Genomic DNA, 23,524 nt, shown 5'->3' with positions numbered 1-23,524 from the left:
GGTAGGGGTGGCCTCCATGGCGGACAAGATGCGAAAGGCGAGACTGAGATAGTTCGGATATGTCCAGAGGAGAGGCATGGATGCGTCGGTGAGGAGGTGTGAGAGACTGGCGATGGAGGGCTGGAAGAGAGGTAGAGGAAGGCCGAAGAAGTACTGGGGATCAGGCAGGATATGACTAGTCTTCAGCTTACCGAGGACATGACCCTAGTTAGGAAGGTGTGGCGGTCGATAATTAGGGTAGAAAGCTAGTAGTAGGATTAGTAGTACCTTCCTTTCTTATTGGACCAGTATTATTATCCATCATTTTCTTGTATTGATTTTAGCATTCACATATCTCGTATTCATAGTTTTCTATTGCTCCTTTGATCCCTACTACTATCTATTATTTCTTGTACTTCGATTATCTTATTTATTTGTGGTAGTTTCTGCTCTTTTCTTTCAAATTGCTTTATTATGACTTTTTTTCCGCTTTCGTTATTTCCATTTTCGTATTGCTTTGAACAACTTGTCCTTATCTGACCTTTTTTTTCGTCATGTTTTCTCTTGAGCTGAGGGTCTTTCGGAAACAGCCTCCCTAGCTTTCGAGGTAGGGGTAAGGTCTGTGTACACTTTACCCTCTCCAGACCCCACATTGTGGCATTTAACTAAGCATGTTGTTGTTACGTAACTTTCTGCTCAAACTTTTACATTGTTAAATTCAGATTTTTCGTCCACGTGCTAGTAAACATTTTAAAATATTTTTTAAAAATTAATAAGGTTGGTTTGCTTTTCAATTTTAGTCATGTGATTATTCTTTGTCCTTGGCTCCTAGCCGTGGACTGCTGACTGATTCGAGCTCGTATAATTTACAGCAAAAATGTTGTGTTATTGCCGGACAACGTACATGCCTATGTCATACCTGTATGGCAGAAAATACCATGGACCCATCACTGATCTTGTTCTCTCCATAAGAAACGAAATTCATGTCAAACCGTATGATCAGATTGAGTGGAATAAAGCTCGAATGGACTGTTGTGCGGTAAGTATTTTTTTAATAAATTTAATTTTATCAAGTATAATAGATTGGGATGGATTCCTCTAATTGGCAAAAAGTAAATTTTAAAATCAGGGATATTATTTGAAACACAACTATTTAACATGTACCTAGTTTTTATAAAAATTTGCACGTTTATCCACTTCGGAATAACTTCAGACATGCGGTTTTGAAGTTAGGCTCATACAGAACAATTTAATTTTTCATGTGCCTAAAGTTGCATTTATAGGCTTTGATTAACTTCAGACACCTCATGTCTGAAATTGTTCTGAAGTGGGTAGACATGCAAAAACTTGTAAACTTATGGCATAACTTCAATAGTGATATCAAAATCGGCCATTTGTGTACTTTCCCCACAAATTCACGGACTTGTCACTTAGGCTACGGACGTCGAGCCCAAAAATGCAGTAATATGTGAACTTGTGTTGTCTTATATAACACTTCACTTTTATCTCCTTTTCTTATGTGAAATTTGCCTAAGATGTCATGTATATATTCTTTGGAAGGTTTAGCTTAGAAGTTTGTCAATCCTTCACACCTTGACTCGCCCTCATCGGCCACCCTCCACTATGAGGGTCACATTCACCCCCACCCTTTAGGAATCAACGTCCTGAGAGGTTGGTCTTATCATCCTCGTTGACTCGCCCTAGCTCGTCGACCCCCTTCTGTTATGGGAGTCATATACACCATCCTTTAGAGACTCATCGTCCTTGTTAAGGTTTGTCTCATCATCGAACTGTGGGAGTCCGGATTTAATACCAGGTGGTTTTTAACCGTAGGCATTTTGCCAGGAAGTTGGTGGGCTTATCATAAATTAGGTCGGGGTGGCTGGTGGTTTCGGGATCCCGTAGAAAATGCTTCTTTTATGCCTCGGGATTAATTTGAAAAAACAGTAGGGATATGCAAGAACAAACAATTTTGACCGGAAACATTCCTCTAATGAATTCCCCGGGAACTTCTATAGTCAATGGAATATATAGAATTGTGATCAATCAAATATTGCAAAGTCCCGGTATTTATTACAGATCAGAATTGGACCATCTCTCTGATGGTAGCGTATATTACGCTCGAGGTCTCTCGAGCCTCCTGTTGTACCAATGTTTATATTCCGTTCTAGGAATAAGGTCAATTTCTTTTCCGATATGTGGAGTTTTCTTTCGTTGTTACGACAGGCCGAGAGCAAGGCTCCGCTCCCTTGTATTTGGGGGAGTTGGACGGCCGTTCCGCTCTTCGGGACTTTCTTTATTCTTTTTCGTTAAAACAAATACAAATCGAAAAAGATCGCTAGAATTTAGACCGACGGCGTACCGAGCACTCATGCCTCGCAAACCCCTCGATTCTCTTTCTATGACTACTCCGGAAAAGAAAGTCTCACTACTCAATGGCTTTCGATCTTCTTTCCCCATATAGATATTGAATAGAACGAGTTCGCAATCCATGCCACACTCAGAGACTTGTCCACATTAAGCTCGAAAGATCACGTATCATGTGAAGTTGTACTTGCCCTTATGACACTTAACTTTCTTCTCTTTTTGATGTTCGATTTGTCTAAGGTGTCATATGCACTCATTATTCAGAAACTTGGCGCCCAAAACCGGCCAATCATTCTCATTGATTTGTGTGCCTTCATCAGTTCACCCCGTCCTGGCTTCACATGATGACACATCTTTAATTTTCATATGAAGCTTCTGAATGATTATATGTCCTCATGTAAAACACTTCTGGTTGGAATAATTACATATGCCCTGCTATGAATGTACTTAAAGGTGTCAAGATTAAAAAAGAAAAATGCTAAGCTAAACCTCTCAATGTTATCCTTTCCTGATATAAAGGCTTCGTTGGTGTGACATAACATGTTTTCGATGTAATCGGGCAAAAGGTTAGTAACCTTTGATAGTAGGAAGGTGGCACATGATGTTTGGTAATAGTCATGAATAGCAATGTGTGACAATAATAGTTGCAGGCTAATTGCAAAAAGTAAACTCGAGTGCCACAAAGCGGTGTAAAATAAGATTAATTAGAATGATGGTGAAATATTCAAACATAAAAAGCATCTATATTGAAATAAGTTGTCAAAGCTTCTGATCAGGGAGGGAACTCTCCTCCACTGTCTCAGTAGATTAGACTAATAAGCTCCGTATAAACACTAACGCAGGAGGATATTTACTACCCTCACACCTTCATCCAAGATCTCCTTTGGAATACTTTGGAATATTGCAGCGAGCCAATTATGAGATGCTGGCCTTTCACGAAAATAAGGGAAAAAGCTTTGAGAAAAGCAATCAAATACATGCGCTATGGCGCAGAAGAGAGCAGATATATGACCATTGGCTGCGTTGAGAAGGTTAGAAGTACTGGTACAGGAAAGCATGTTTTATTATCACATTTCTACCTAAATAAATAATATAGGCAAATGGTTGCAGAGTTTGCAAATGATGTGTTGGTGGGCTCATGATCCTATGTGTGAGAAGTTCAAGTATCACCTCGCTAGAGTTGCCGACTATCTATGGCTTGCTGAAGATGGAATGACGATGCACAGCTTTGGAAGTCAATTGTGGGATTGTTCTCTTGCCACTCAAGCAATTATTGCAACCGGAATGGTGGAGGAATATGGGGATTGTCTAAAGAAAGCGCATTTCTTCATAAAAGAATCACAGGTTTTTTTTCTTCTTTCTTGCTTCACTAACTCAAAATCTTTCATACTAGCTCTATGGTTAAGTTCTTTAACAAATTGCTTCAACAGGTGAAAGAGAATCCAAAGGGAGATTTCAAAGCCATGTACAGACATTTCACTAAAGGATCATGGACTTTTGCAGACCAAGATCATGGTTGGGTTGTCTCAGATTGTACTGCTGAAGGTCTTCAGGTAATCAAATCTTATATTTATTATTTATACTTGAACAGAAAAATGGAAAAGATGGAAACTTGTTTTGAATTACCTTTGTCAACTTCACTCTTTTAGTGTCTGCTACTGCTTGGTCAAATGCCGCCTGAAATAGTTGGAGAGAAAGTCAATGTTCAGCGTTTATATGAGGCTGTTGACGTGTGCCTTTATCTACAGGTGAGATAGCTTTCCTGAAAAAGTGAATTTGTAAAAATTAAGGTTGCTGATGTTTGTCTTTTCTTTCCACCAGAGTCGAGAGAGTGGAGGTTTTTCTATTTGGGAGCCTCCAATTCCACAGCCCTATCTGCAAGTAATATTTCTCAACACATAATCAAAAAACATTAACAAGATAAACAACGTAACAATACATTTTTTTTTTTTCAGGTGTTGAATCCTTCAGAACTTTTTGCTGACATTGTCGTTGAGCAAGAGTAAGTAAAAGCATGCATTATTCCTCTGATTTCAACCAGAAAACAATCATATTCTCAATCTTTAGAATTAAAGTACAATAACTCTTCAGGCATCAGGAAAATACTGCTGCTATAATCAGGGCTTTTTTAGCATTCAAACGACTATATCCAAGGTACAGAGAGAAAGAAATTGAAGTGTCTGTGGCAAAGGCAATTAAATTTCTTGAACAAAGGCAGAAGCCAGATGGTTCATGGTATGGTTACTGGGGAATTTGCTTCCTATATGGTACATCCTTTGTCCTAGCAGGTTTAGCGGCTGCTGGGAAGACCTATGAAAATAGTGAAGCTGTTCGTAAAGCTGTTAACTTCTACCTATCAACACAAAATGAAGAGGGTGGCTGGGGTGAGAGCCTAAAATCTTGCCCTACCATGGTAAAAAAATTTGCTTCTAAATGAATAGCAAAACTTTCCATGATAAATGACAATACAATCATATATTTGTGTTCGATTTTCACATATATGTTTTGCAACAGAAGTACACACCACTTGAAGGGAACCGAACAAATTTGGTACAGACTTCCTGGGCTATGCTTGGTCTCATGTATGCTGGACAGGTTAGTATTAGTTTGATGTGCTGGTCTTATGCAGTGGCGGAGACAGGATTTGAATAAAGGGGGTTCAAAAATATAAAGAAGCTGACAAACGAAGAAGCCAAGGGGGTTCAATGTCGACTATATATACATAAAAAATAATTTTTACACTCGTATATCTTGCGTAATTTTTCGCCGAAAGGGGGTTGCTGGTCTTATGCCGATCTTTTTTCATTCATTTGGAACATGCTTAGGAGATGAACTAACATATAATAATTGTTATGTTTAAGATCCTTCAACTAACAACACTGTTTTCGCCTCCTCGTTAACTAGGCTGAGAGGGATCCGATGCCTTTACACAGAGCAGCAAAGTTATTGATTAATGGACAAATGGATGATGGAGATTTTCCACAACAGGTCTCAATATTCTCTCCACCCACACACACACACACACACACACACACACACACACACAAAAAAAAAAAAAAAACGAAAAGGAAGGAAACAATAAATAGAAAAATTAAACATTAGTCTAAATTCCATAACATACTAGAGAATGCAGCCTTTCTAATTTTCTTCTAATTATAACTTCCTCATTATTGCAGGATATTACTGGAGTCTACATGAAGAATTGTATGCTTCACTATGCCATGTATAGGAGCTATTTCCCGTTGTGGGCACTGGCAGAATATCGCCGACGCGTTTGGCAGTCCCAATGCCTCTAATTAATTTTAGAGCTGCCAAATTTTTTTTTCTGCCAAGAAGTAACGATTTCCCTTGCTTTGTTAAGTGTGCGTTGAAATGTAATAAATACTACGCAACTATGTAATTTCAACATATTTTCTAATCTCCTCTCCGTGCTAAAAAACAATCTATTGATACAAGCTTTTACATGTATAAACAACCTCTTGAAAACATATAAAGAGCATCCGCGTGCTTGTGGAAAAGTCTCCTCTTTCTTTCATTCAGCCGTTCACAGCGAAATTGAATCCCATACCTTCCAGACGGACTTTGCTCCCACTAAGTGCATCAAGACATACATAGCCTGATTTAGGCACTTGGGGATCGTTTGGTACCTGGTTACGAGTTAAGTTATTCATGTATTAAATCTTGTATAAGTATTCAGTATTCTTTTGCTATGTATAAAATTCAACACACCTAATACGGTGTTGGGTTTGCAATTTAAAAACCGCATAACTAATGAATGTATAAATTCTGAGTAAATCTATGTATTATTTTATGCAGGATAGAAGATGGAATAATTAGTATATGAATAACTAAGCCCTCTATATCTAATCCCTGCATAATGCATAAAATAATACATTGATTCCCTTGTTACTAATCTTTGTATTACTAATACCTGCATAACCCTAACCAGCTACCAAACGATCACTTAAATCATGAAAAAGTTATTCACAAAATGTTTAACAATTAAATTGCATTCACATTCTTCTATGATCAACTTCACAACTCTCTGCATATTTTGCAGCAACACACCTCTTCTAGATCTAAGTGTCTTGTTCAAAAGGTACATTTTTTGCCAGACTGCAAACAAAGTTACATGTGGTTAAGTAGGGGTTCGGCCATAGGATTTGGGATTCTACTTTCAAGTTTTGATTTGAAATCAACATTTATTTATGAAATCTGCACAAAACTTTAACTTCAATTTCAAATTTCAAATTCTCCAAAAAGTAGGATTTTAAATTTCAAGTTGTGATGTTAATTTTTTTAAAATGTAAAATTTGACCCATAAATTTATATTTTATTAAAAAAGATCCATCATTTTAAAGTTTGTTTATAAAAAAAAAAATACTCGATGTGAAGAAATTGTGCACACCATGTGGAAGGATAATCTTAAAGAATAGCTAGTTACTACTATTGTTGATTTTTTTTGACCCGTGGGTCTTTGTAAAATTATATGTATTTGAAAGTTTTTAGTAGCATGTAACTGCAAGCATGTATTTATAAAAGGAACACGAAGATATGCGATTTATTAATGTGTCGCCTTAGGATATTCGAATACCTATTTATGAACTATGATTTGCTCATTTGGTAAGATTGTAGAAGAGTTAGGGAAGTTTTGAGAGTTTTCATAAATTGTGGGTTTTTCATGTTTATGAGAACAATATAACACAAGAAATTGCATGTCAGAACAAAATTTCCATGTCAAATCAACCTGATTTCAAATCGTGTTCAAATGGGCCCTAAATATTAGCATTGAACTATTAGTGACTATTTGTCAAAATAAAATAAACTAAATAAAACTAGAAGGTAATTCATTTCGAATTTCAATCGCTTTATTCCGTTACAGATATGATTTCAGATCATTCGTATAAATTCTTAATCACAACTTCAATTAATCCATAACAAATCACATTCCACAATATCTTAAGCAACTAACGTAAGTGTAATTATATATTTCGGATTGAAGATATCCTGTTATCAGTGCCTAAGATCTACATTTAGAGACTTTTACCGAGGACTTTCAAAATAAAATAAAGCAATTAAGACCTGAAAATATGAGGTTAACTATAAGTTTCATCATCAGCTTCAATCAATCTATTCCACTATAGATATATCATATTAGTCGTATTAACTTCCCTAGAGGCGGATGTAGTATTTTGGCTATGGGTTCATCTGAATCCAGGATTTTCGACATCAAACATAGATATATATGTAAAAAATTTCTAAAATTTCAACAAATATTAAATTTGAGCCTTAATTTTAAAAGTACAATAAGTTTAATGCTAAAATTCTAAAAGGTTAAACCTATTAAGTTTAAATGTGTATCCGCCTCCGAAATGATAAGTTCCATGTAAGAAACTTTACTTGTGACAATGGAAAATCTAGTCTATAGAATTTACTACTTTTCGAGAAAGAGGAAGAAGTATATTGATCTTAGCTACAAAATACAGCTGTACATATGTTTATATACAATCAACAATCTATGCTAACTATAGTAGAGTATAACTAGTTATAGTCTACTTGAGCTAACTACAACTGCAACTAACCAACCGACATATTAATCCAGCTGTCCAATTGTTAAGCTAACTAACTAACAGTGTATTAAGGAGGAAATGAATTAACAATGAAAATGTTTTTTCATGCCTAGCTTAGACAACAAATGGACTGCTACAGTCGATCGAGTCCCTTGGTCAAGATGTCAACCAATTGTTCTGAAGAAGCCAAGTAGGAAATAGTCAATAAGCCATGTTGAATCTTCTCCCGGGTAAAATGGCAATCAATGTCGATGTGTTTGGTACGTTGCTGGAACACAAAATTTACTGCAATTTGCATAACAGACTTGCTATCACAAAATTAAAAAAAATAAAAAATAAAAAAAGAACTGAAATGGGCAACTGCAAAGGCAAATTCAACTCAGAAAACAAACCAACCAACCAAACTGCTTGTGGTATTGCTGAAGCTACACTCTTGTACTCTGCTTCTACAGATTATTTCTTGGACTTCCAAGAAATGAGAGAACTCCCGAATTTGACTAAGTATTCTGTCACAGACCTTCTGGTATTAGGGCAAGCAGCCCAATCAACATCACAATAGACTTCCAACTGCTGTGTGAGGGTAGAGCACATAAGAATCCCAAGACCTGGGAAATGCTTTAGGTATTTGACAATCCTCAAAGCAGCCTCCATGTGAGATGATTTTGGACACTGCATATATTTACTAAGGCACTGAAGTGAAAAGCAGACATCAGACTTGGTCACTGTAAAATAAAGCAGCCTTCCTATGAGCCTTTGACAGCTACTATGATCCTCCAATATTACATCTAAGGAACTGCCAACCTGTTCATCAAATGCCACAATGGTGAATTTAACATTCACCTCCATAGGAGAAGTTACAGGTTTGGAACCAGATAAGACAAGATCTGAAATGAGTTCCGAAAATACGTTCTTTGATGCATAAGAATACCACCTGAACTTCTAGCAAATTCAATACCGAGAAGAAATCTTAGATCACCAAAATCCTTGATTTTCAAAATGGTTTGCAGGATGAGTATTGTCTCTATGATCGTCTGCATATCATCACTTGTGATCATTAGATCATCTACATAGACAAGCACAATAACCATCTTGTCATGTTTTTCTTTGTGAATAAGGAGTAATCATAATGGCTTTGGGTGAGTCCAAGTCTCACTAAAGCTTTGGTGAGCTTTATATTCCATTGTCTTGAAGCTTGCTTAAGTCCATAAAAAGACTTAAGAAATTTAAAGGCTTTCTGTTTGTTACCTGTATCACAGAAACTTTGAGGCACTTTCATGTACAGCTCCTTAGACAAGTTTCATTGCAAAAAAAACATTGTAGACATCCATTTGTCGAATTGTTCAGTTCTTTACAGCAGCCATTGCTATTACTGTCCTGATAGTAAACATTTTCACCATTCTCTCTGCAACACCATTTTGCTGTGGCGTGTAGGGGCATGAGCACTGCTGAACAATTCCATGCGACCTAAACAATTTACTGCAAGTTTTATTGACAAATTCTGATCCATTATCAGATCTTACCATCTTTATTTTGCTAACAAACTAATTATGCCATAGCAATAAAATCTTTAAGCAAATGAGAGCACATCAGATTTCAATCTCATTAGAAAGATGCAAGTCCACCTTGTATAATCATAAATTAAAGTAAGAAACAAATCTCAGGCCATCATGTGTTTCAGTTTTATTATAAGGGCCCCAAACATTCATGTGAATCAATTGAAAAACAAAATTTAACCGACTAGTATTGATAGGAAATTGCAAATCATTTCTTGATGTTCCATCACTTGGAAGTTGGATTTCTCTTACAAAGTTTTGATGTGCCTTCAATGTTCTAAGGAGAAATTGCATGGTTCTCTTGCTTGCCTTATTATTCTTGATAAAATGTTTGGTCAAATATTTGTTTTGGAGTTTACTTGTATATCCGTGCTGGGGTAATGTGCACATATCTGTCCACCTCAAATTCTAGAAAATGCAAGTTTTCATGTCACGGACACTATGCTTCACATGTTGATTAACAAACGCTTTTTCGGGGGAACGGGTGCAAACGATCCGGATAGGCATCTAAGGAGTTTCATTGAGGTTTGCTACGACTATCACCAACCTAGTGTATTGAAAGAAGAGGTTAAGTTTTCTTCCCCTTCTATCTCACGGGGAAAGCCACAACAAGGTTGGATGATCTACTAGCCGAATCCATCACTACATGGGTCAAACTTGCAGAGGCATTCCTTAGGAGATTATTCCCTCCAGCTCGGATGTTACAACTCGAGATGAGATCATGCACTTTCGTCAACTATCGGATGAGGCCTATATGAAGCATCGCTTCGGTTCAAGAAGAAACTTAAACAATGTCCTAATCATAGTGTTACATCCCGTATTTTTATACGTTGGATTTGTCATAAGTTAATCGACATAAGTTCAAGGACTAGATTATTTTTGAGTTTATAATATTTATGCTATGTTTAACAAGTGATAAATAAGTGTCATGAAAGTTCGAGGTTAAGGGAATCAGATAGTATAAGGTTCATCGATGTAATACCCCGGGCTTTCGGGCAATGGTTTGAGGCACTCGACTTTTGTAAGTAGACCTGAGTCCCCGAGAATTTTGGTCATAGTCGAGTATGCAAATAAAGAGCTCGTTGTATAAGAAGATGAAGTCCCAAAATGATTTCAGACTTAAAAGTGTGACGATGATGGTTGGAAATAATATTTTTTGTGTGGCAAAAGAGGCTATGGATTAGTGTTATATCACATGATCATGGTAATGAAAAGATATGAAGTGTGTTAAAAATGATTACTGTATAAGTGAATTAAGATAAAAAAAATTAATTATGTGTATAATTGGTTAAATTGAAGAATTGTAATGGAAGACAAAAATATTAATTGAGAGCATTGAATAAGTATTATATGGACTTAAGTCATGTAGATTAGCGACAAGTGGCAGCAAGAGTGTACACTTATACATGCATAAGGATGAGGTGGCACTATTTACCTTAGTATCCAAAGAGGTGACCCAATAAATCCCACGTGTAAAGGGTAAATAGTACATTGAGCGTCTTATCTCTAATGTTGGCATTCAATTGTAAGGACACTATATGCATATGCTACAGATGAATTCTGAAAAGGCAGCAACATGCTACCATTTCTATAGGCAGAAACGTGACATACTATTTTAAAGAAAAACATTTATTTCTTCTCGAGAACAATATATTGATTTTCTGCACTGCTTCGATCTCGTTGTTCAGTTTTATCGCGTTGTTGAATTTGAGCTTTTTTCAAAGTGGAGTAAGGTGGAAGAAGAGGGGTTCTTGACATATAAGGTAGGAATTCTCCTCCTCTAGATGAATTTAAGACAATCTAGATCATAGGTAAATTTCTACATGAGAAAGTACGGAAATTATATCGTAAATCGTATTTGATGTTGTTGTTGGCTTATGGATTGTTTGGTGGTTGTTCTAAATTGTTTGATGGCTAAGATTGATAGACTTGATGTAGTTGTTATTTTATTGTTTGAACATGGGAAAGTGGAAAAAAATAGGGGAGATGCTGTCCGATTCATTATAGAACGAGCTTCCCGCTTGATATACGTGATATACTAGTGCTTCCTTAGCAGCATAACGGGAGCATTAATGTTCTTATAGATTGAGGCGATAGATGAGCTGCATGGATTGTGTTGTTAGGCGACTCGATGTAGGTATGTAAAGGCTACTCTTCCTTCTTTGTTTGACATGATTCCTTATCGAGCGAGTCCCGACCAAGTGCACAAAGAGGTGCCACTCATAGAGATTCCATATCTATTGTTGACACCTAATTTTCACCTCGTAAGATGCGTATTTTAGTTTTCAAGTTTCCCGAGTCAAATACGGAGTAAAAGTACACCCTTTAAAGATTAAAATTTAAAAAATCCCGAGAAAATTGCAAAAAATTGACATTTTATTATTATTTCATAAAAATTGACAATTACAAGAAAATTACGAGTCATTTACTTTCACAAATATGATTTGCAAAAAAGATATGTATCCTGCTCTGTCTAATTCGGGAAAATTGCTAATTAAAATGACGTATGAATTACGGCTCATTTTGACCGCATTTTCACATTTTTAAATATTGCTCGGAACTATGTCAATATTGGGCTCGTTTTAAAGCTTGCATTTCAACTTTATGAGTTTTAATTTTTATTTAGCCTAAATAATTAATATATTTAGCTATATATACATTTATAATATATGGTCTATTAAATAAAAATGGTGGTTAACTTAAATGTTTTTAAAACTTAAAGGGTGGGAATTTATTTTTAAAAAGGGATGGAAGTTTATTTTTAATAAACTTCCACCCCTCACTTCATTCCCTCCCCCGCCCCGCCCTTACACTGTTGAAGAGAGGCGATATCGAGGTAGCTTAGGGTTCCGTCTTTGGCGGCTGTTCCTGTTATATCCCGCATTTTGTGCATTGGGACAATCCGGATTAACTATGATAAGTTAGGGGCAAAACCATTCCGGGATACAAAGTCGGGACTTTTGACCTTTGATTTTGTTTTGAGATATAATTTGTTCATGAATTTGTTGGTATGGAACATTTAGGAAAATTTGGGACCAAAAGTTGAATAATTGAAAGTTGCAAATCATGCATTTGGAGCCATGTTGGCCGTGTGGTGTGGGAGTGGTTCCCACACATTTTGTGGCCAATTTTAATTGGCCCAACACATGTGTGGGCCATGGGACACATGTATAAGTCTTATATTAGCACAAAAGATGACTACTAAGTCATTCATCTTCATCCCACACTTAGAAAAAAAAAACAAGAAGTTGAAGAACAACAATAGCACCCATTCGGCCAAGCCAAGGAAAAACCAAGTCCAAATTGAGCCATCACAAAAATATTTCTTTGATGCAAATCCACTAATTGGAGGTCCCTAAGTAACGTGGAAGTGTTGTTTGGGTCATCAAACCATCCGTTTTGTAAATCGCAAACCCTAGCCTATTTGTGAAGTTGAAGAAGAAAGGTAAGATCTAATCTTGTTTTATGTGTTATGAATGGTGTATGCATGTTGTAGTATGCTAAAATGGATGTAAATCATGAAATATGGTATGTTGGAAGTGGTAGGCCGTGCATGGTGTGTTAGCCGCGTGACGTGTGTGTGTTGTGTTTAAGTGATGAGTTAAGTTCTATGTAGCATGTTAATTGTTGTAGTGTGAAGAGATGAATGAGAATCATCAATATGTGTATGGGGGTATGTTGGTCGAATGTAGCCTCTCATGTATGGCAAAGAATGAATTAATATCGCTTAGTGCTTTAGTTGTTGTCGTTATGAATTCTATATTGGAAATGAGAGTTAATGACTCAAGATTGACGTTGTAATTGTATGGGCTGATTTGGAGGATTGTGTGTATTTAATGTAATTTGTATATTTATGAGAATGACATTGTTAGAGGGTGAATTGTTGATGTAAATTATGATTTGGAAATGAGGAATGTGTTATAGTTGAGGTTTTCGGGTTTGGGGCTGGTTTCGGGTGAGAGGGAGTATTGTTTTTGGATATTTGAACCATTGTGTGAATTGTTTGAAATGTTCTTGAATGTTGTTGGTATGGGTTTGGGTTGGTATTTGAATGTATGAGCGTTGATGTTGGCATTGAATGTAAGCCGTTGAATTGAATATATTGAAAGTTGTTGAATGATGAAAAAGAGAGTTATTAATGTTGTATTGCCTTTCAGATTGATTATTGATGTTGCTAGGTTGGTTGTTGTTGTTGTTGTTGTTGTTGATTTGGCCGAGTTAAATTCTCGGGGTGGCCTATTTACAGGGGAAATGCTGCCCAAATTTACGTAAATTAAGTGCTAGTTTGGTATTAAACGCCTAAATGACTATAGCTAATATTTGATATCCGTTGACGTATTTGTAGACCTTGGGAGTCCGAGGCGTAGTTGAGATTAGCTTGAGTTTGGAGTAGCTTTGAGAGCGTTCGAGGTATGTAAAGCTTCACCTTCCTTCTTTTGGCATGCCTTAGTTACAAATAGGCTATGACACGAGCCTCGAGGAAATTCTATTCTCGCAACCCGAGCATGTCTATGATTCGCATTTGTTTCTTGGTATTCGTATGTTTGATATGATGAAATATTAGCCCTTATGTCTTTGGAATAATTGATTTCCAAATATTGGGTATAAAGTTTTATTCTTAAAGAATTAACTTAACTACGAAATTCGTATCTTTCACGAAGAAAGGCTCGGATTGCCTCGATATGCTCGTAGGAACTTTTATGGCATATGATGACTATGTTTTCCATAGGCGGGCCCGACTCGGGTCGACACCCATCCGTGGGCCCCGCGACCTTCCTTTACGTACTTCTGATGACTTTTGACAAAATATGATATGACTAATATCCCGATTTTAAGTATGGTCATTTTACTTATCTTTTGAGTCTATGATAATGATTTTATGCATATGGTTACTCACGACTCGCTCGTGCATTCTGTCGTATCTTTCGAATCTAGGGCCGGTTGTCATTGTCGTGCGCACTATGATATATTCGGTGTTATCTTGTGTTTATGGTTCACCGAGCTCTCTGTAGGGGGCGGTTAAAGCTACATTTGGTGCTATCTTGTGTATGGCGTTATCTTGTGTGTTGTGATGTGTGACGGGGATATGGAGATTTGAAACATTCCGGTGTTATCTTGTGTTATGTGCGCCGTCGACGGGCGAGCCATATTTTTACGGCCCTACGCATGATTTGTATTTTGAAAGTAAACATTTTGGTATTTTGGATATACACCACTTACTCGTACTGTTTCGATTATGACTCGATTTGTTACTATATCTTACGCTTGCATACTCGGTACATATTTATACCGACCCCCTTTTTTTCGAAGGCACGCGTTTCATGCCGTGTGTTGTCTGATTCGGTGATCCGCCGATTTAGGACACCTGATATTCTGCGTGTTTGAGTGCTTATTTATTCGAAGCCACATTTTTGGTATATATTCGTTACATTATATTTATGTATTTGTTCGGGGTACGGCGGGGCCCGTCCCGTCCATATGATTCTATTTGTCCGTTGTAGGTCCGCAGACGTATATGTGGGTTGTGCCTATTCGTACGTGTGTGTTTGTATGATATATGTTCGGGCGATCCCGTTACGCCGCGTGGCGACCTTGTTGGCTTGCATTTGTATATGTTTTGGGCCGTTGCGCCATTTGATAGCGCTAGTCGAACACGATATATATGGTTGTGCTTGCGAGACGTGTTTGCGACAGCTTGATATAATCGACACGTGTTTGATATTTGTGTGTGTATAAGCCATCTATATGTGATTCGGATTAGTGATTGTGTTTGGTGCCCGGCTAGAACACTAGTCACGTACGCCTAAAGTTCGGGTCGATTAAGTGGTATCGTAGCAAATGTCTCCTCGGAATGTCTCTGACCGTGTCTAGAAAGTCTTGTTTATCGGTGTAGTTTTACCACATCTATAAACGGAGGCTACGAGACATTTAGGATGTTATCTTTTCTTCTCGATCTTAGATCGTGCGTTAGAACGTGAGTCATATGAATGACTTCTTACTCCTAACGAATTATTTATGTTTTCGGTGATGCCTCCGATAAGGCTGACGAGCACTTGGGAGCAAGTCTACGGCGGTTGGAGAGACCGAACGGGCCCGAGAGGATTCTGGGCGTGCCGAGCCCGTACCGAGACCGCACGACGCCCGGTTCGGCTACCACCGCATCGGAGGGGCTTGGAGCGGCCCGGGACACCGGCGGGTCGAGGGCGGCTCCACCGCCGCCCCCCCCGAAAGTTCGAGTGCTCGGGAGCCTCCGCCCCCGGCGGGGAGGAGGACGGGGCCGATGCGAGAGGCGGTCCGGTGTGGACTGATTGGTAGGGGCGGGCCCGGTGCACCATAGAGAGTGGGGGATGATCAGAGCGAGGACGGCAGCGCGATTTCGAGGAGCCGTGATTTTCGACATAATCTACCGAGTTTTGGAGTAAAGCCGCGAGAAGGGACTTCGAGTTTGCAGAACGGATACTGGCGTTACGGTTGATTAAGCGGCAAATGTCGGTACGTTGAGTTGGCATCATACCCGGTTGCGGGATGTGGTACACCCAAGGGTGGTATGGTCACATGTTGTTGTCCGAAGGTGAAGGTGCCCACTCGGCCCGACAGCAGAGCGAGTTGCGGGCTGCTGGCCGGGGCCTGCCGCCCTCAGAGCTCGGCGGCGGGCGATGAGCAGATTCACTGTTGAGACGAAGGGAGGTAGGGACGGGCGTCGGGAGTACGATTTGAGTTCGATTCGTTGGCAGATATCTGTATACTTATGGTGGCTGATATGGTGACGAGGATGCGTGAGTATGTGATGGGACAGATAGCTACTTGGTTGACGGTTGTTTGGTGATGGCGGCCGGCTTCGGTATGGATGTTGGGCGTACGGTACACGCCCGAAGTGTCGGAGGACGACGCGAGCGTCGACGATAGGGTATAATCGGGAAGCGACCCCGAGGGCTGAATCCTTCGGGTATTCGAGAGGAAATCACACAAAGCGAACGACCTCGGGCGCGCGGGCGAGATATCTTACGGCCGACTCGGAGCACCCGCGGTTCGCGCCGGCGAGAGGGCCGAGAGGGTACGGTTATTCGGGGGGTAGGCAGGAGGCTCGAGTTTGGTCTGGGTTGGACGAAGGTTAGATGGAATGAGACCACACAGACCTCGTCATTCCCCCGCGCGGACGCTAACGCAGAGAGTGTTTGCGATGCCCACTTAGGTGCGTGTTTTACTTGTGGTAGTGGAGCCGTCTGATGAAGTGCACAGGTCAGGGTGGTGCGTGGTCTGGCTCGGCCTACTGGATCTGGCCCAGCCGTTCATCATCTGGTAGCTATCGCCTACTTGGTGAGGTATGCCGGCCACCCGGCGGAACAGTGACAGAAGGTCGTGGCGGAGTTCCGTTGCCCAGAGGTCCTTCGAACCGCATATATGCTTTGACGTCACCGACAGGACGGAGGCGTCGCCAATGTTATCCGGAGCACATCGGTCTTTCTCGAGACGTATATGCCCGATTGATCCGGCTCCACTTTTATCATATATTTCTCACTTGTCGGCACAAAATTGATAGACTGAACCTCGATAGAGCCTTTTGAGGTAGCCACACCGCATGGGGTCCACGATTTATATGCCGGCAAGTTTATAAATTTGCTCGGAATTATCCGTGGTCACGACTAAGGCCGATGCGAGTAGGAGTTAGATATAGATCGGTTCGATGCGATTATGGGTATCGATTAGCAAATTCTTGTTATGCTAATGTTAATTTGTTAAGAGATAGTCCGCTTCCCAATTTCCGCGAGATTATAGAGCTGGCAGTAATACGACGCTTTATGGGTAAGTTTATTTCATACTCAAGGCAAGGAAGATGATCGTAAAGGGCTATATTTATCATGCGGGTTGGCACATGATTTAGAGGCGGCAGGCACAAACTCTTCAGTCGGTCAGTGGTTAATGAGTTCTAGATGTATTCCCGAGATGAAACTCGGGCACTTACTCCCGTGGGAGATAGAGTTCGTAATTGATGCTGGCACTGGATACTTGACCTATATCTTCCGGGCCCGGATTCTCTTACATTTGGTGCTATCATTGTATGGCGTTATCTTTATCTTGTGATGTGAGGGATATAGGTAGAACTATACAGTGTGCTTCACTGTGTTAAGCAAAGGCGCCATCACGGGCGGCGACCACATTTTACTCGTGGCCCCATGATTTGTATTTTGAAAGCAAACATTTAGGTATTTTGGATAATACCTTTACTTCTCGTACTCGTTTCGATTATGACCCGTATTTGTTACTATATCTTCTCGCTTTGCATACTCGGAGACAATTCTCGCATCGACCCCTTTTTTTGCTGGGGTCGTTGCTTGACGCCCGTGTACGTACTGACGCCCGTGATCCGCCGCCTAGGACACCTATTCTCGAATAAGGTTGGAGTGCTCCTTTTATTCGGAGCCACATTTTGGTATATATTCATTCGCCGCATATTTATGTGTTTGTTGATGGGCACGGGGACCCTCGTCCGTCATATGATTCGTTTGTGTTTAAGGTCCGTAGACGTATATGTGGGTTGTGACTATTCGCGTGGTGTGTTTGTATGATATATGTTCGGGGCCATCCCATTCCGCGTGTGACCTTGTTAGCTTGCATTTGTATATGTTTTGGGCGTTGCGCCATTTGATAGCCTTGTCGGCTTCTGATATATATATGGTTGTGCTTGAGATGTGTTTGCGACAGTTTGATATAATCTGAGACAGTGTTTGATATTTGTGTCCGTATAAGCCATCTATATGTGATTGTCACGGCCTACGGGGTTGGGTCGTGACAGTTCCACAGCAATTCACGGTCATTTTTTGCCGTATTTGAGAGGGCTTTCATGCCCATCACGAGTTCTCGTGATTGCCAAGTTTAATTTCATTCGAATTTATTTTTTTAGACCCGAATTGAGCCATTTTTATGGATGTTGCTCGGGTCACCCATGCATGTGGTTGCCATGGGTGGGACCACGAGTCCTTTGCCAACTTGTGCGTGACATGCAATTATATGGGCTCCTAGGGTCATTTCCATGATGGTCTGTTGGGGTTGGGTACGAATTTGAGGATTTTTATCCTCTTGGTACAAAATTGGTACAATTGTACTGTTAGTTTGCACAATATACGTGGTTCATGCTGGCATTTGTACTATCCTCGTATTTATCTGATTTTTGTGGATTTTATTTGAAATTTAGGGTACAATTAGTTAGCATTTCATTTTGTCCTATCTAATTTTATTTTGAAATGTTGATAAGGTACGAATTTTGGGAATTTGGGGGGAAAAATAGTGACCAAGTGTCCTTCTATTTTTGTCCTAGGATTCCTATAGATTTGATGCTATAAATAGCAAGCTTGTGAACGAATTATAGGCCCAGATTTTTACTCCCTAAAAAAAAAAATTATGTTTCATCTACTATAAAGTTTATAAATATATATATAAAAAATACAATATAAAGATATAGAAGAAAAATATAAAAAGAAAGGTAATTTGAGGATTAGTGAAGGGTCTTATTGCTTGAAGTGATTCAATCCCCTTTTGATCTTTAGGTCACCCCAACAAAAGGTAATATCTCATTTTAACATGTTTCATTTTTTTCAGTAATGATTACATGCTATTTATATTATTTGTTAGTTTAAAAATGATTACATTCTAAGTTGATCATGTTTTAGTTGATTAAGTGTAATATTCTGTGCCTTCATTTTTATTTGAGTTTGAAAATGAAGTTAAGAAATTTTAGGATTAATTAGTGTTAAGCAATTCTAAGATGAGTTAAGTTAAATAAAAAATGAAGGAAATGATAGTTTGAGATAGGAATCTGGACATTAAGTTAGCAAAATTGATAATCGTGGTCTAAGTTAGTCACTTATGACAGTTTTTTTATAAGAACCTTGAGTTGTTTAGAAATCTGCCTTAGTCTATAACCATGTACCTTTTTAACTTTGTTTGGCATTTTAAAATTATAAGTTAAATTAGGAAAACTATTTGAATGGTTTGAAAGGTAGATATGATTAAGTTGAAAATGCTTCTAGGATTAGAAATATGCCTTTTTTGAACCAGTTTTAGTCTTAAGTATTAAATATAACCTTTTCCTTCATTACTGAGTAGATGTTAACTTGCTTACGTAAGTTTGGTCCATTGTAAGAATATGTGATTGTTTGAAGTATTGGAACTGTTTTAAATGAGTAAGTTAGTTCTTAAAATAGATTATGAAACTTCGTTTTAAATTTTAAATGAAATTTTTGATAGTTGAGTGTCTTGTGTAAGTTTGAATTTGAAAAACAGAGCTGTAATTCATTTTAACTACTAAAACTATTAAAACTTGATACTTAGTGAAGTTATAAGACCTTCAGCTTGATTGTAATGTGTAAAGTCTTCAGTTTTTTTTCAAAAAATGATTTTAAAGAGGTACAAGTTATTTTGGAATGTAGTTTATAGATTTGAAGATCAAAACTGTATAAGTATAGGTTAGAGTCTAAAATGAAAGTTAGATACCTTTGATGATTCTTAACTTTGCCTAGGTAGTTTATAGGAGTATAAGTTTATCTTATGTGTGGTTTGTGGAATTTTTGAGATCCTGAAATTGACTAAGTCTAAAAATTGAAACTTGTTTTGCTAAACTATAGTCCTATAGGAGCCCATTTGGATTGGCTTATAAGTTGCTTATAAGCTGTTTTCAGCTTTTTTTGTTTGGTTGCCAACTTAAAGTCATTTTGTGCTTAAAATAAGCTCAAAAAATAATTGGGCCCATTTGACTTAGCTTATCTAAAGCGGCTTATAAGTTGAAAACAACTTATAAGCCAAAAAAAAAAAATAAGTTAGACTACCCCAACTTATTTTTTTTTAGCTTATAAGCCGCAAAACATAGGCATAAGCCCATCCAAACAGGCTCTAGGTCTATGCAGTCTTATATGTGTTCTTGTTTGAAAATTTTGAAAGCTTAAGTAACAAACTAGGCCAGAAATACCCTTTGTTTCAATATTTGTTTTGTTTGATGTCATGTAAATTATAAAAGTTGGAAAATTGAGTTGTTGTTTTCAAAAGATAAGAGTAGGAGGTTTAAACCAGTGTCAAAGTTGAATGTAGTTATTGATATCGATGAAAGTTGTTTTTCTTCTTTTCTTTGTGTGTCACAATTTGTGTAAAACTGTTTGTTTTATAGCTTAACCTCTTTCAAATCACTTAGCTTGATCATAGATTTCAAAATACTTAAGTTTTCTAGAAATTGAATAACAAAGATGTCCTTGAATTATGTAGAAACTGACTTAAAACCATGTGACACTTTTACTAAGTTCAGTTTTCCCTCCTTTGTTTCAAAGATAAGTCTTATAGTGTGCATTGTCAATCTTGTTTTATGAATGTCTTAACTGTGTTCATCTCTGTCTACCTTAATGATCCTAGGATAGGTATCATGTACCCTCTATGAGTTTCTTTTAGATTCTTGTGAACTATTGCATTTCCTGTTTGAAGCTACCTTTGCTGTGTGATTTGTATGTGAAAATTTAACCTTAAAACTGCCCCTAGACTAGACTGTGCCCCATGTTAACTTATTAGGACACTACTTGGTATCATTTATGATCCATTTAGTTTGAAACACCTCTCTGTGCATTGTGACTTATCCATGCTTACAACTTGAACATTGCTTTGAAGTAACTTGACTATTTTTTTTAGAGAACTGAACTCTCTGTTTAATAAATAGGACACTTAAGATTGAGGTTTTGAAAGGAAAGAACTTGTTTAACTTAAAGATAGTGAATTATGATTGAAAACTGTGCTATAGTTTGCATTTTGTTCATTTTTTCCCGAACTTGAAAAGTTAAGATTGAGCAAAGTTAACTCCTATGTCAAGCTATTTTTTATGATTCCTGCTAAGTGTTTGAAGTACAAACTGAGCTCAACCTTAATTGTGTGTACTCAAAATTGTGAATTTTCCTGTTTTCTATTACTGATTTCCAAGTTTAGTTGACTAATAGGCCACAAAATTGTAAAATTGGGACTTAAAACCTCTTATGTGTAAACTGTGTGTCCTGTGATTCATTTGAATGTTTATTTTGGCTTTTCACCTAAATGAATCCTTCCGAGAGTAAAACTTAGTCTAAAAAATAGGGTTTTAATAAGTAAAATTACTTGGCAAGACATTTAGGATTAACGCAAGTCCAAGAGGTGAAAGTGGCATTTTTAAAAGATCTAATTCTCTTTGTTTGGACTAAATTGTTTTGATTTATATCCATAAGTCATTTATGTTAGTTTAAGAGTGTATTAGATTTTGAAAGTTCAAAACTGATTTACATGAAAGAAGAGATTATGTGACTTTGTGTAAACTGGATTGAACCACTTGCTTGTTTGCCCATCTTACCTCTTTCCCTTTTGACTGTCTTTGTGACCTTTAAAATTTGGAAGTTTGTCTGAAATATCATTGAAAAGATGTTAAGCATAAGGATTAGGAACCTGTTTTCTGGAAAATTGATTATAGGAGTTTGAAAACAAGACTGTAAATATTTTTGAAAAACTGAAACTGCAATTGCTTGTGTTTAAACCTGGCTGTTACTCCTATTCTTGACTGATAGATGATCCTACATTAGACCTCTTTATGCTGAATTGATACACTTAACTAGTTAGGGAATGGATATGAGGTTGTTATAATTCTACTCTTCTCTTTTCCTTTTCTTGATGAATATTACTATGTCTATGAGTGTAACCTCTTCATGATCATTTAAGTCTAGACTTATAATTGAAATCCTTTGCCCATGTTCACTTTGGTTCATATTTGAAACTATTTGAAATCGTAGCAGATGTCTTTGTCACGAAAATTCAGTTCTAGGACTAGGTGTGTAACTATCATTTGCTCCTATTAGTTTAATAAGATAATTGGAAAACAAGTTGAGATTTGAAACATTATTTAAAGGCCTTTGAATGCCTCACAGAATTTGGCATTGTTGGGTTGTTTTTGACTTGTCTTAACCTATGTTTGGAGACCCTATCTGTGCATCACTTTAAACTTGTCAACCTCTTTGTGTTTCTGGGGAAAAATGCCGGTTGAAATCTTTGTTTTTAGCCTTGGTTTAAGACTTGTTGACTATCAAAAATGAGTTATCAAAAACATGTTGAAGTGTGATTTGAGAAATTTGAAAACTGAAAACTGTATTGAGACTAAATTGGTACTGTTTTATCTTGCTTGAATCTGTAATGTGTTGGTTGTAGTTTTAGGTGGTGATTCATCTCTATGCTACCTTCTTACATTAACACTTCTTCAAAAAATGTTGAACTTGGCCCATGTGTAACTTGTTTGCCTAAAATTGCTTGCTATTCCCTCTTGAATTAGTTGAGTCACTCTGTGACACATTTGTTGATAGCTAGCCTTAAAACTATGTATAATAGAGAACTTAAGACTGTGTCACGACCCAACCCGCCATGACTGGCACCCACACTAACTCCTAGTGGGCGAACCCACACACAAGTCATCTATCCATTCAAGTCTGGTTTTATTTTAACCAAGTTAATCAGTTATTACTCATTCAAGCATCATATAAACAAAATAAGTCATGTCATAAAATACTGAAATAAGTGTGGAAGTCTATCTATTACAAAATTCCCAAAATTCGAATGTCATCGTACCAAGACTCTAATCTAAAACATGTCTAAGGAACGAAATCTGTCTACTAATTATCCATAATGTCTAGACTAGGAAAAGACATCATAAGAGGAACATCTTCAGCGACACGGCATGGATAGAAGCTCACCCTAAATGTTATACCCCGTACTTTGTACGTTGGAATATTCTAAGTCGGTTGCGATAAGTTAAGGACAAGGTTGTAAATTTTTCCGATTTTGTTAAAAGTGCATAAGTTGCATATTCATCTTTTCATTGGTATGGAGTGTTAAGGGTAAATTTGGAATAAGGAAAATTTGGGGTTGAAAGTGAAATTATGGAAACTAATGTCTCATGAAATATGGGGCCAAAAGTGAAAATTTGGAGACTTAATTTTCGTGAAATTAAAAGCCATGTGACTATGCACATGACTTGTGGGCCAAGGGCCACTTGGTTGGTTAATACATGGA

The 23,524-nt window shown here is 37.8% G+C and overlaps 1 protein-coding gene across 3 annotated transcripts; it reads left to right on the top strand.

Moving 5' to 3' along the window:
- The first annotated feature begins 811 nt into the window (after positions 1 to 811).
- On the top strand, positions 812 to 5,767 carry LOC132032864 (dammarenediol II synthase-like). Of its 3 annotated transcripts, none has more exons than XR_009408619.1 (11): positions 812 to 1,018; positions 3,189 to 3,377; positions 3,457 to 3,690; positions 3,777 to 3,899; positions 3,996 to 4,094; positions 4,168 to 4,227; positions 4,302 to 4,348; positions 4,438 to 4,759; positions 4,861 to 4,945; positions 5,251 to 5,334; positions 5,523 to 5,570. XR_009408619.1 is itself a non-coding variant. In XM_059422640.1 (11 exons), exons 1-11 carry the CDS (start codon positions 857 to 859, stop codon positions 5,640 to 5,642), a joined length of 1,521 nt encoding a protein of 506 aa, XP_059278623.1. In that variant the 5' UTR covers positions 812 to 856; the 3' UTR covers positions 5,643 to 5,767. The 3 variants fall into 3 exon arrangements, 2 of the variants coding, with proteins under 2 accessions (XP_059278623.1, XP_059278630.1); XM_059422640.1 differs by having other exon boundaries at positions 4,861 to 4,941; positions 5,523 to 5,767; XM_059422647.1 differs by lacking the exon at positions 5,251 to 5,334 and having other exon boundaries at positions 4,861 to 4,941; positions 5,523 to 5,767.
- The last annotated feature ends 17,757 nt before the right edge of the window (positions 5,768 to 23,524 follow it).

This window comes from Lycium ferocissimum, chromosome 2, assembly GCF_029784015.1.
Source record: "Lycium ferocissimum isolate CSIRO_LF1 chromosome 2, AGI_CSIRO_Lferr_CH_V1, whole genome shotgun sequence".
NCBI classification, from domain to species: Eukaryota; Viridiplantae; Streptophyta; class Magnoliopsida; order Solanales; family Solanaceae; genus Lycium; species Lycium ferocissimum.
The sequence above is the reverse complement of the archived record's forward strand: the minus strand, read 5'-3'. Positions and strand labels throughout refer to the sequence as shown.